We start from the raw sequence: 15,000 nt of genomic DNA on the forward strand, positions 1-15,000 counted from the left end.
ATACATACATATATATGACACAAACACAAACACAGTAACGTGTACACAAAGATGAAAGGAAAACAGCCACAGTAAGAAAAAGAAATTGAATTGTAACGTTTCGAACTCTTCACAAGTTCCTCTTCAGACAAATGATAAACCAAAAATGGATTACATTCCTCTGCCTCAGCGAGATCAGCTGAGGCAGAGGCTTTACCAAGTTTATATCCAATTCAGCCATTCATTTTGTAATAATTTATTACGGCTACTGACTATTACTGTTATGATTGGTTAGTAAACATTCAGAGGAGCCATTTGATACCATATTCATTGGGTTTTAAAATTTAGATGAAATCTGGTGGCCCTGATATTGATATGCTTGAGCTTTTTCATGTTGTGTTTGGTGTATAAACCCCATACACTCAGCATATTGCAAACTGGGTTTGATGTCTGGAGTATAGTTATGCATGTTTTCATGAACCCCAGAAGTCTCTGGGATTTTTTGCTGATTTTGTAGATCCCTGTTGTCGATTGTATAAGGGTAGGTGGTTGTGCTCAAGCAATATTCCTAAAGATATTTGTTGGTCAATGACTCATTTGCTTTGTTGTCTTTTTCACATCATTTTTACCAACAGTTCTTCCCTCTTATGAGAAATATCTGTGTATTCACAGTGCTTGCCTATGTGTTACAACTGTAATCCATTCAACAAAAAGTATTTTACAAACTTTAGAAGTGGATGTTCTTCTTTTTCTTTAGATCACTTGATTAGCAAGGGTATCGATAATCTTATGTTGTTACTTGAGTGGCTTTACACTCCTACTCTACTTTTCTTGCCTTCTCTTCAACTGCTTTGTTGCCTCTTTCCATCCTAGTGAAGGACAAGTTGGAATTTCGCGAATTAGATTTTTACATTAATGAATTTCTTCATGAATGTCTAAGCCTTACAATTCTTATGAATGGGGTTAAATGGCTTAACTTAGGATGAGTTTCTTCACCTCAACTTTCACATGTCATCATCTACTGGTGTCAGCCCATGGACCTAGTTGGAATTTCTAAATGGAAAGAAACAATAAACTCAATTTTGTGTCTGGCAAAACATGTCCTTCAGAGTTCTCTTTCTACCAACTCCTCAAGTTAAGACTTTAATAATATTAACCTCAGCTTTATTTTTATTTTAACATATATTTCTAGATATGATATTGGCCTGAGCATTGTGTTCATACATGGTGTGAATAAAGCAAAACAAGAATGGTAATGCTGCTCTGACCGGAAACATATTCTCAGGAAAAAAAAGGTAAACAGAAAGCAAAAAGAAAAAAGGAAACCAGGATAAGGAAGGAGAGTATCACTAAAATTGCCAGTATAGTATAGACATTTGTTATCATGATCTTCCTAATTCATCCCCTCTTTAATTCCAGCATGATGCAGTGCAGAAGAACCTCTACCATGTTGACAGCCATGTATATACAACGTACATTGGTGCCATGTCTTAGAAAAAAAGTTTTCACTTGTTCATTTGTGCAGACAAAGAAGTACAGGAAAATACTGTACAGTGGCTTTGATTGTAGTGACACTGTTACCAGAACTAACACATTCCTTCATAAATCCAGAAGTTATGCAAAAGATTCAACTTATGATTTAGATAGAAAAAACAATCTTGAGATTGTAATAATGATAAGGAAGTGAAATTAGTGTCATTTGTTGGTGAGACTTTACCAAGTCATTTTGAAGATTCCAATTGGGAAAATGAAATGAAGTTGTTGAAAGAATTGGAAACAAGAGATGTACTTGTTCCATTAAAAGATGCACATGAAATAGATCTGCTTGCACAAGAAGTTAGACCAGCATTTAATCTAGCTGCTTATATTAACAGGTAAGTCATAAGAAAAAAGTTTTTTTTAGTCTTGATTAATATGATATTGCTGTACTTCCCCCCCAATCCCTTGCCCGTTGTTGTCGTGGGGGGGGGCTTAGGAGGCGGAGACTGGGACCCAATGCTGGGGAACTCCCCAACCTTGGGACTCAGCCCTTGACTCAACTAATTTTGCATGGTCTTTTTTTCCTCTCTTATGATACTTTTTAGTTTCTGTCCCTTCACCAACCCCTTCTACTATCCACATCCTAAGGTGTGAGAGCCGTGCAGAAAGGATGAAAGGCTGACTTTGTGCCAGTCCTGAACAGCCTGAGGGAGCCATGGGCACGGTATTCCCCTGCTTTAGTTGTCTAGCCCTTACCCCTCAAGGGGACCCTGAGGGGTGGACCATTTTCTCTCCCAACATACTCCAGGCATACCATGGCCAACAATGAAGATTTTATACCATTATTTTGGCAATGAGGCTTGCCTCTTCATCAAATAGCCCAAATAGTTCAAACTCTCCCGATTCCCCCACCCCAGGCTCTCCTTTACCACAGCTCTGAACACTACAACTCCTCAACGCCTACTAGTACAGTATTCACCCTAATCAACACTCAACCCCCAGGAGACATTTCTACACTCCCAACATGCTCAACTTCAACACCTCTACCCCCACAACCTTCTTCATCAACTACCCCATCCTCCCTTATTACTACCTTACATAGCACTACCTCCCTCAACACTACTCCCTCTTCCACACACACCCGTCTTTCTACTACCCCCATCTCTAAAAAAATCTTAAATACTCTATTTAGCCCAGCCAAATGGTATCGATTTTCCGTGATCCCTCCCACAGTTCCTTACTCTGACAACATCCTTCTCTTCCAGCAATGTCTCCAAAAACAAGTAGGCAAAGTCTCTTTCTGTAGCTGACCTGACCATTCCCGTCTCGTCACTGCAGCATCTGAAAACCAAGCTATAGCATTATCAAATTTAATTGATCTATATGGTAACCCCATCCCTGCAGAACCCCATCCAACCCTCAATACTTGCATCGGAACTGTTTCTATCTCCCCAGCAAATTGCCCAATGTATAAAAAAATTGGTCAGATTGTGGAGAAGACTTACTCGCCTGTCTCACAGACTATGATGCGGTATTAGTACAATGCTACTCCATTCCTCCCAGAGGTCATCGTAAGAACCCCACTAACATTGCCAAAATTACTTTCTGCAGTCATGACCTTCCCTTTGATATATACATTGGTGGAGAATCCTTCCCTGTCCGCCCATATCAACCTCCTCCTCGTCAGTGCCAAAATTGTTGGTGTTTAGGACATCCTGCCAAACATTGCCATTCCACAGCCAGATGCCCACTATGTGCCCAACATGGTCATACTCGATCAAACTGCTCTGCACAATCACGCACATGTGCCAACTGTGGCAGCCCCTATAATGTATTTTATAGAGGCTGCCCCACCTACAAATTTGAGTCTCAGATTCAGACTTGGACTCACTCTACGTGAAGCCAGACAGGAAGCATGTCGACGAGGTTTTTCTCTTACTCCCTACTCCAGTAATGTCGCTCCCTCTGCCACTCCCCCTACCTCCCAAGCTCCTACACCCTCCCCTTTGTCTCACTAAACTCCCCAACCAACTCCATTACAGAAACTCTTGAAGATATTCAATACTATCTACTCACGTCCCAAACTAACACTGAAACCCCTCATCCACCTTCAAATTCCACAACTCTCGCTCCCTCCACACTCAAAGTGACTGCCGATATCCATCCTCCTCCTACTCATATCCCCCCTACACCCTGTCTTCCTACCCCCTCCCAACACAGCCCATCCCCCCTACTCCAGCTCCACCTACATTAACCCTCCCGCCATCCCCTCTATCCCTTCCATTCCCTCTAGGATATACACGTGAATCCCTTATATCACAACTATCCCCTTTCCCAGACCCTCCACTTCCTAATACCCCTCCTGATACAACACCACCTGCCCCCCTCTCATTCCTTATCCCACCCTCTAGCTCCTTCCCCTTCAAATTCTCCAACAGGTACTGCAATCATTATCACTCATAAATCAACAAAAGAATAACTATCATTCATTGTAATATTCGCGGTTTCCGTTCTCACAAACCCGAGCTTTGTCACATATTATCTATTATATGCCTTTAAGAGACTTTTCTTACACATCCTCCTATACCAAACCCCAATTATCATTTTGTCTCTTCCCACACTCCCTTTATGTCTCGTCCATACTTATCAATCAGAAAACACCATATGACTTACCTCCCTTTCAAATCACTGTCCCTTGCACAGTTATTCACATCTTTCTTCGCTGCTGGATCACAGTGATTTCAGTCTACGTCTCCCCTTCCCAACCCATTGACTTTGTTGCTTTTGAAAATCTAATTTCCCAACTCCAACCACCTTTCCTCATAGTTGGTGATTTCAACTCCTGCCACACTCTTTGGGATGATTCTATCACCAATTCCCGGGGCCGATCCCTAGAGCGCTTTCTTTACACAGCTGACCTTATTATTCTTAATTCAGATCGCCCCATACACTTTTATATAGGCACGCAATCTTTTTCATACATTGACCTCTCTCTATGCTCATCTTCTCTTCATTTAGATTTCCAATGGTCAGTTCTAGACCACTCTCCCAATAGTGACCACTTTCCAGTTCTCCCTTCTCTTACTTCAAATGTACCACTTCCTAACTCCCCACATTGGTGCTTTGATTGAGCCGACTGGCGTACTTTCACTTCACTCTCTGCTATTCATATCCCTCCATCCGCCCTCTCATCCATTTCAGATATGATACAATGTTTCACAACTACAGTCCTAAGAGCTACCCATACAGCTATTCCTCGAAGCTCAAGACCCTATATCTCCAAATGTGTTCCATGGTGGAATTCTGATTGCACTAAAGCACTCCGTGTAAAACATGCAGCCTGGAACAGTTACTGCTACAATCAACTATCAGCTCTTATCTCCTTTAAAAGAGCATCTGCCTATTTTCGTCGTACAATCCGGAATAGTAAAACAAATAGCTGGGTAAATTATGTTTCCTCAATTACATCCTCCACATCTATCTCAAATGTTTGGCGCCGGATCCATAAACTATCAGGCAAACATCCCCCCCACCCAGCCCCCGTCCTCCATATTCGATACCCTCATCTCTGATCCTCCCGAAGTTGCTAATGAACTGGGTGATTATTTCAGCCAGGTCAGTAGTGGCTCTCACTTTCTCCACACTTCTCTTCTATTAAAATCATCAGGGAACGTACCCCCATTATATTCACCCTATCCTCTGCTGAGTCCTATAATGCTCCCTTTTCTTCCTCTGAACTCAGTGCTGCCCTTAAATCATGCCGCAACACTCATGAAGGCCCTGACGGTATTCACTACCGTATGCTCGGACAACTCCCATCTTCCTCATTATCTTTCCTATTAACAACGTGCAACCACATATAGACATCAGGAAATTTTCCTTCTCATTGGCGAGAAGCTCTTATCCTCCCCTTCCTGAAACCCAATAAATCGGGTACCCTCCCTCAAGGTTATCGCCCCATCGCACTAACTAGCTGCTTATGCAAACTACTAGAGCGAATGGTTAACTTCCGCTTAATGTGGTATCTTATCTCTCCTTCCCAGTTTGGTTTTCGCCGTGCCCGAAGCACAGCTGACCCACTTGCTCATTTTGAGACATATATTACATCCACATTTACAAGCCACGAATCCGTACTAGCTATGTTTTTTGACCTAGAAAGAGCATATTATACTACATGGAGGTACCATATTCTCCAACAATTGTCCTCTCTAGGCATACGTGTAAATATGGGTGTCTTCATAAAGTCTTTCCTCTCCCAACGCACTTTCCAAGTCAATATTGACTCTGCCACATCATCTTTTTTTTCCTCAAATTGAAGGTGTCCCACAAGGCAGTGTGCTTAGTACCACCTTATTCCTTCTTGCTGTAAATGACATTGCCTCAGTTCTACCACCAGGAGCCTGGTCATCACTCTATGTTGATGATTTAACCATCTATGCCTCTGGCACATCCATACTAAATCTCTACCAATTTCTTCAATCTGCAATATCATCAGTATCCTCCTGGGCCACAAACCATGGTTTCCGCTTTTCTTCCTTCCAATCTTTCTCCATTCTTTTCTCTCGCACACGTGTAGGTCCTCTACCTTCACTCTTCTTCTATGACACTCCACTTCAACACAGTTCCTCTGGTAAATTCCTAGGCATCATTTTTGACTCCAAACTATCCTAGCGAGACCATATTATTTACATCAAAGAAAAGGCTCGTCGCCGTCTCCGAATTTTACAAACCCTATCCCATTTATCCTGGGGCTCAGATCGAAAAACTCTCCTTCATCTTTATGTCACCTTAATCCTCTCCACTCTAGATTATGGATGCCATATCTACTCCTCTGCCTCAACTTCTCTCCTTGCCCATCTTGATACAATCCACCACTGTGGTCTTTGCTTAGCCCTAGGTGCCTTCCGCTCCTCTCCAGTTAAGAGCCTGTACACTGAATCTTCTCCACGTTTACCTACTCCTTTCTCCACTCGCATGGATATCCTCCTCTCCCATTTCCCTTTTCCCCATCTCCAATCCCTCCCGTTCTCTGTCCATTCATTCCCTCCATGGCTTATACCTTGCCCCCATATTTGCTCCTCTGTCTTCCCTGACCCACCAAAATCAAATATTCCTCCTACTGTCCTTCTCACCCTATTTCCTTGACCATGCCTCCACTCATTCCTCTAGTATTCCCGTCTACACTGACGGCTCCAAAACCACCTCCGGTGCTCGTTTGCAGGAACCCTCCCAACTCGTACTTTCAAATACCCCCTCCCTCCTGAATCCAGTGTCCATACTACAGAACTTTATGCACTCCTTTTTGCCTTTAAACACAGATACTCACTCCCCTTTTCCTCTTTTACAATTTTTACTGACTCCCGTAACTCTCATAAAGTCAATACACTCAACCAACCCCCATGTTTGTAAGATCCAGAACTGGTTGTTCTACCTGTTCACATGCCATAAAACAATCAAATTCTGCTGGGTGCTCAACCATGTTGGAATCCCCGGCAATGAACAGGCAGATACTCTAGCACGCTACACCGCCTATCTGCACATCATACCAACCACGTTTCTCACGTATCCAAGCCACGGATTATTACCCACACTTTAAGACCTTCTTGTATAATCGATGGCAATCTTTCTAGTCAAGTCTCCACACCAATAAATTACATACTGTAAAACTTTTAATCTCCTGGTCAGCTCCATTCCATCGGAACAGACGTTGGGAGACGGCTCTCGCCCGCTTACGCATTGGCCTCCTATATAACACACTCCTATCTGGTGTCACATTCCGATTCCCCCCCTATGTTCCCTATGTAATGTCCCTCTTTCAGTTCCACATATTCTAGTTGTCATGCCCATGTTTTGATGCAGCCCGTACCTTTGCTTTCCCCAACCTAACCTCCCTTCACCGACCTCCCAACTTATCAGACATCCTTACAGAATCTCACACTTTCTGCTTTGACAACCTGTTTTCCTTCTTCAAAAGCATATACATCCTTCACTTGATCTAACCCTTTTACATTACCTCACCCGACCTTAACCCATTCACTCGTCAACTCCTTTGCCCAGCCTTGACAACTAATCAGTAACTCAACCACCCTTCACTACCATTTACTATAGTGCTACATGACCTTAGATGTCTAGCACATTTATTTTGCTTTAGACCATTAACCATTCCCCCCCAATCCTTTGCCCGCTGTTGTCGTGGGGGGGCTTAGGAGACGAAGACTGAGACCCAGTGATGGGGAACTCCTCAACCTTGGGACTCAGCCATCGACTCAATAATTTTGCATGGTCTTTTTTTCCCACTCATACTTTTCGTTTCAGTTTCTTCACCAATCCCTTCTACTATCCACCTCCTAAGGTGTGAGAGCCGTGCTGAAAGGATGAAAGGCTGACTTTGTGTCAGTCCTGAACGGCCTGAGGGAACCATGGGCACGGTATTCCCCTGCCATACCTGGCCATTATCCCTCAAGGGGACCCAGAGGGGTGGACTGTTTTTTTTTTTTTTTCCAACATACTCCAGGCTTATCATGGCCAATGATGAAGATGTAACCCCACTTTTAGGGGCAATGAGGCTTGCCCCTTTATTAAATAGCCCCAATCCCGGCTCTCCTTTGACCATGGCTCCAAACACTGCAACAACTCCCCCATCATCAATGCATTCTAGTACAGTATCAACCCTAATCAACAACCAACCCCCAGGAGACATTTCTACTCTCCCAACATGCTCAACTTCAACACCTTTACTCCCACAACCTTCTTCATCAACCCACCCATCTCCCCTTATTACTACCTTACAACCTTATTGCCCACTTCCCCGTAACACTTCCCCCCCTGAACACTACTCCCTCTTCCACACGTCCCCGCACTTCTACTACCCCCACCTCTACAAGAATCCTAAATACTCTATGTAGCCCAGCCAAATGGGACCGATTTTTCGTAATCCCTCCCACAGCTCCCTATTCTCAAAACACCCTCCTCTTCCAACAATGCCTCCAAAAACAAGTAGGCAAAGTCTCTTTCAGTAGCCGACCTGACCACTCCCGTCTCGTCACAGTAACAACTGAAAACCAAGCTATAGCATTAACAAAACTAACTGATCTATGTGGTAATCCCATCCCTACAGAACCTCATCCAACCCTCAATATTTGCACCGGAACTGTCTCTATCTCCCCAACAGATTGCCCAATCCATGACAAAGAATGGTCAGATTGTGGAGAGGACTTACTCGCTTGTCTCACAGACTATGATGCAACATATGTACAATGCTACTCCATTCCTCCCAGAGGAAATCGTAAGAAATCTATCAACATTGCCAAAATTACTTTCCGTAGACATGACCTTCCCTTCAATGTTTACATAGGTGGGGAATCCCTACCTGTCCGACCATACCAACCTCCTCCTCGTCAGTGCCAAAATTGTTGGCGTTTAGGACACCCAGCCAAACACTGTCATTACACAGCCAGATTCCCGCTTGTGCCCAACCTGGCCATACTCAATCAAACTGTGGCGGCCCCCATAATGTATTTTATAAAGGCTTCCCCACCTACAAATTTGAGTCTGAGGTAGCAACTCTCAGATTCAGACTTGGACTCACTCTACGTGAAGCCAGACAGGAAGCACGTCGACGAGGATTTTCTCTTACCCCCTACTCCAGTAATGTCGCTCACTCTGCCAATCCCCCTACCTCCCAAGCTCCTACACCCTCTCCTAAACCCAACCCCCCTCCATCTAACTTCCCCTTTTCTACCTCCTAACTTCCCCAGTCAAATTCTTTTGCCATCCTAAACCCAGACACTCCAATCTCTACCCAATCAAATTATTTTGCCATCCTAAATCCAGACACCCCAATCTCTACTACAGCCCCAACACCTTCCCCTCTCCCTCCCCGCACTACCCGCAGCAGACAGAATAAACGTTCCACCCTCTCTTCCCCTACCTCACAATCACCTCCACCTTCCTTTGCCCCTATTTTTCAGACACCAGACTTCTCTTCCCCCCCTCACAAGAAAACCTTTATCTCACAAAACTCTGCAACCAACCCCATTACAGAAACTCTTGAAGATATCCAGAACTACATAATAGAATCCCAAACTGATACTCATCCACCTTCAAATTCTACAATTCCCGCTCCCTCCACACTCAAAGTGACTGCCGATATCCATCCTCCTCCTACTCATATTCTCCCTACACCCAATCCTCCTACCCCATCCCAACAAAACCCATCCCCCCCGACTCCACCCCTACCTATATTAACCCTCCCACCATCCCCTTTATCCCTTCCACTACCTTCTGGATACACACGTGAATCCCTCATGTCACAAGTACCCTATTCCCCAGACCCTCTACCTCCCAACACCCCTCCTGATACACAACCACCTTCCCAACCTCATTCTTTATCCAACCCTCTAGCACCTTCCCCTTCAAATTCTCCAAAACGTTCTACAATCGATATCGCTAAATCAACGAAAGTATAACTATCCTTCATTGGAACATTCGCGGTTTCCGCTCTCATAGACCTGACCTCCGACATATCCTCTCCTCTTATAACCCATCCATTATATGCCTCCAAGAAACATTCTCCAATACCAATCCCCAATTACCAGTTTGTTTCTTCCCCACACTCCCTTTATGTCTCGTCCATACTTATCAACCAGAAAACACCTTATGTCATACCTCCCTTTCAAACCACTGTCCCTTGTACAGTTATTCGTATCTTTCTTCGCCGCTGGATCACAGTGATTTCAGTCTACTTCTCCCCTTCCCACCCCATTAACTTTGTTGCTTTTGAAAACCTAATTTCCCAACTTCAATCACCTTACCTCATAGTAGGTGATTTTAACTGCCGCAACACTCTTTGGGGTGATTCTATCACCAACACCCATGGCCGAGCTCTAGAGCGCTTCCTCTCCACAGCTGATCTTATTATTCTAAATACAGATCGCCCCACACACTTTGATTACACGCATGCAGTCCTTTTCATGTATTGACTTCTCTCTATGCTCCCCTTCTCTTCATTTAGATTTCCACTGGTCAGTTCTAGACCACTTTCCCTATAGCGACCACTTTCCAGTTCTCCTTTCTCCAACTTTATATGTACCACTTCCCAACTCCCCACGCGGTAACTGCCTGGAACAGTTACCGCTACAAACGAGGTACCCCTCATCAACTATCAGCTCTTATCTCCTTTAAAAGAGCATCTGCCTGTTTTCGTCGTACAATCCGAAATAGTAAAACAAATAGCTGGCGAAATTATGTTTCCTCAATTACATCCTCTACATCTATCTCAAATGTTTGGCACCGGATCCATAAACTATCAGGCAAACATCCCCCCCATCCGGCCCCTGTCCTCCATATTCGAGATACCCTCATCTCTGATCCTCCCGAAGTCGCTAATGAACTGGGTGACTATTTCAGCGAGGTCAGTAGTTGCACTCACCCTTCTCCACACTTCTCTTCTATTAAAACCATCAGGGAACGTACCCCCATTATCTTCACCCTATCCTCTGCTGAGTCCTATAATGCTCCCTTTTCTTCCTCTGAACTCAGTGCTGCCCTAAAATCGTTCCGCAACACTTATGAAGGCCCTGACGGTATACTCCGACAACTCCCATCTTCCTCATTATCCTTCCTATTAACAACTTACAACCACATATGGACATTAGGAAATTTTCCTTCTCATTGGCAAGCTCTTATCCTCCCTTTCCTGAAACCCAATAAATCGGGTACCCTCCCTCAAGGTTATCGCCCCATCGCACTAACTAGCTGCTTATGCAAACTATTAGAGCGAATGGTTAACTTCCACATACGTGGTATCTTGAATCCCCCAATCTTATATCACCTTCCCAGTTTGGTTTTCGCCGTGCCCGAAGCACAGCTGACCCACTTGCTCATTTTGAGACATATATTACATCCGCATTTGCACGCCATGAATCCGTACTAGCTATGTTTTGTGACCTAGAAAAAGCATATGATACGACATGGAGGTACCATATTCTCCAACAATTGTCCTCTCTAGGCAAACTTGGAAACATGGGTGTCTTCATAAAGTCTTGCCTCTCCCAACGCACTTTCCAGGTCAAAATTGCCTCTGCCACATCATCTTTCTTTCCTCAAATTGAAGGTGTCCCACAAGGCAGTGTGCTTAGTACCACCTTATTCCTTCTTGCTGTAAATGACATTGCCTCAGTTCTACCACCAGGAGCCTGGTCATCACTCTATGTTGATGATTTAACCATCTATGCCTCTGGCACATCCATACTAAATCTCTACCAATTTCTTCAATCTGCAATATCATCAGTATCCTCCTGGGCCACAAACCATGGTTTCCGCTTTTCTTCCTTCCAATCTTTCTCCATTCTTTTCTCTCGCACACGTGTAGGTCCTCTACCTTCACTCTTCTTCTATGACACTCCATTTCAACACAGTTCCTCTGGTAAATTCCTAGGCATCATTTTTGACTCCAAACTATCCTAGCGAGACCATATTATTTACATCAAAGAAAAGGCTCGTCGCCGTCTCCGAATTTTACAAACCCTATCCCATTTATCCTGGGGCTCAGATCGAAAAACTCTCCTTCATCTTTATGTCACCTTAATCCTCTCCACTCTAGATAATGGATGCCATATCTACTCCTCTGCCTCAACTTCTCTCCTTGCCCATCTTGATACAATCCACCACTGTGGTCTTTGCTTAGCCCTAGGTGCCTTCCGCTCCTCTCCAGTTGAGAGCCTGTACACTGAATCAGGCATACCATCTCTCTCTCGACGCCGTGCCCTCCTCTCTCTCCGATGTTATGCTCAATTCCACCAACTTCCCCTCACTAAACTAACTATCCCACAATCCCTACCTTTGCTTCTTCTCCACGTTTACCTACTCCTTTCTCCACTCGCATGGATAACCTCCTCTCCCATTCCCCTTTTCCCCATCTCCGACCCCTCCCGTTCTCTGTCCATTCAGTCCCTCCATGGCTTATACCTTGCCCCCATATTTGCTCCTCTGTCTACCCTGACCCACCAAAATCAAATATTCCTCCTGTCCTTCTCACCCATTTACTTGACCATGCCTCCACTCATTCCTCTAGTATTCCCGTCTACACTGACGGCTCCAAAACCACCTCCGGTGCTGGTATTGCAGTAATCTTCCCAACTCGTACTTTCAAATACCCCCTCCCTCCTGAATCCAGTGTCCTTACTACAGAACTTTATGCACTCCCTTTTACCTTAAAACACATATACCCACTACCCTCTTCCTCTTATACAATTTTTACTGACTCCCGTAACTCATTAACCCTCATAAAGTCAATACACACGACCAACCCCCTTGTTTGTAAGATCCAGAACTGGTTGTTCTACCTGTTCACACGTCATAAAACAATCAAATTTTGTTGGGTACCCAGCCATGTTGGAATCCCCGGCAATGAACAGGCAGATACTCTAGCACGCTACACTGCTATGTCCACATCAAACCAACCACGTTTCTCACATATCCCAGCCACGGATTATTACCCACACTTTAAGACCTTCTTGTATAATCGATGGCAATCTTTTTGGTCAAGTCTCCACACTAATAAATTACATAGTGTAAAACTTTCAATCTCCTCCTGGTCAGCTCCATTCCATCGGAACTGACGTTGGGAGACGGCCCTCGCCCGCTTACGCATTGGCCACACCCGTCTAACACACTCCTATCTAATGTCACAATCCGATCCACCCCTATGTCCCTTATGTAATGTTCGTCTTTCAGTCCCACATATTCTATTGTCATGCCCACGTTTTGAAGCAACCCGTACCTCTACTTTCTCCCACCTATCCTCCCTACATAGACATCCCAACTTATTAGACATCCTTACAGAATCTCACACTTTCTGCTTTGAAAACCTGTTTTCCTTCCTCAAACGCATATGTATCCTTCACTTGATCTAATCCTTTACATTACCTCATCCGACCCTAACCCATTCACTCACCAATCCCTTAACCCAGCTTTAACAACTAATCACTAACCCAAACACCCTTCACTAACATTAACTATAGTGCTACATGACCTTAGATGTCTAGCACATTTATTTTGCCTTTAACCATTAACCATTAACCATTAACCATTGCTGTACTTAGTTATCAGTTATTATTAGTCTAATCTCTGTTTCAGTCGAATGCAATTTCTTACTTTTTATCTGATGTAATTGTAGAATTTGTTTTTTACATCTTTTTGTTGTGGACTTGTAAGTTTATTTCATGGTATAATATGGGTAAAAACATTTGACTTGTTGCCTGAGAGATTGAGCTGAGGCAGGGAGCTTTGCAATGCATGCCACAGCTTTTACAGCTTGCCGACTAAATTCGCAGCCATCCAAAGTTCATGGACCTGGGATTTTATCTTGAACACTAGTGGATTCAGGCAGGGGCGAGCACACCAGTTTCTAGGGTGCTGCACCCCCCCCCCCTCAATTTTAAGCTACGACCACAGTTTTAAAGGTGTAATTTAGGCATAAAAAAAGTTGGTGGGGCAAGTCAGACCTTGAGGGGGGGGGGGAGGCTATTGTCCACACAACGATGCTCCTGGATCCATGTATAACAGTAAAAAAAAAAATAAAAGTGTTTAAGCAGTCATTGTCACTTATATTTTAATGTATGGAATTAAATGCATATGATAATAGTTGAAGAAACAGACATTCCGTTTCAACTTCCTAATCGAATGATAATGACCTCGCTTCGCTTATTTCTAACAGCTTACGCTCCCCAAAGGATGAATGCTTCCATGTAATTTATTAGAAAATTGATAATGAACTAAAAATAAACAAAGGATAAAGTCGTCTGTTGCCTATATTTGCCTTTCATTCTGTATATCATTTATTACACGCTGATTACCGTTTTTGGTTGACAGTTCGAAATAAAAACTATCCATACATGTTTATTTGTCCTCCCATGTTTAGTCATGAAGCCTCTGTGTAACATATATAATGGAAATATATGTAATTTAGGCGAATTACGTGCCATTAACCTTTTGGAAGAAGACAGACGATATTCCCCCGCCACAAGAATAATAAAAAAAAAAAAAAAAAAAAAAACGCTGGAAAACGTGATCTTCTTTCCCGCCAAATGGTTCACCATCTCAAAATTGTATACTTGTAAACATAAAATACTCCAGGCTTATCATGGCCAACAATGAATAACCATTAATCATTAACCATTAACCATACCATTATTAGAGGCAATGACTTGCCTCTTCATCAAATAGCTCCACCAATTCAAACTCGCCCGATTCCCTGACCCCAGGCTCTCCTTTTACCACGGCTCTGAACACTACAACTAATACCCCCCCCCCCCTCAATGCCGACTAGCACAGTATCCACCCTAATCAACACCCCAGGAGACATTTCTACTCCCAACATGCTCAACTTCAACAACTATACCCCCACAACCTTCTTCATCAACTACCCTATCCTCCCTTATTACTACCTTACAACCTTATTGTCCACCTCCCCATAACACTACCTCCCTCAACATTACTCCCTCTTCCACATGCCCCCGTCCTTCTACTATCCCAATCTCT

The 15,000-nt window shown here is 43.7% G+C and overlaps 1 protein-coding gene across 7 annotated transcripts in view; it reads left to right on the forward strand.

The window, feature by feature from the left end:
- Positions 1–15,000, forward strand: part of LOC125026332 (transcription termination factor 3, mitochondrial-like) — a 25,803-nt gene that overhangs the window by 3,738 nt on the left and 7,065 nt on the right. For 4 of the 7 annotated variants that reach the window (XM_047614754.1, XM_047614734.1, XM_047614717.1 and 1 more), the window contains exon 2: positions 1,399–1,853. In XM_047614754.1, coding sequence (XP_047470710.1) covers positions 1,732–1,853 — 122 coding nt within the window. In that variant the 5' untranslated portion in view covers positions 1,399–1,731. Of the gene's footprint in view, positions 1–1,171; positions 1,275–1,398; positions 1,854–15,000 lie in introns of all 7 variants that reach the window. The other 3 variants (XM_047614709.1, XM_047614700.1, XM_047614725.1) reach the window with 1 other exon arrangement.

This window comes from Penaeus chinensis, chromosome 1 (genome assembly GCF_019202785.1).
Source record: "Penaeus chinensis breed Huanghai No. 1 chromosome 1, ASM1920278v2, whole genome shotgun sequence".
NCBI lineage: Eukaryota > Metazoa > Arthropoda > Malacostraca > Decapoda > Penaeidae > Penaeus > Penaeus chinensis.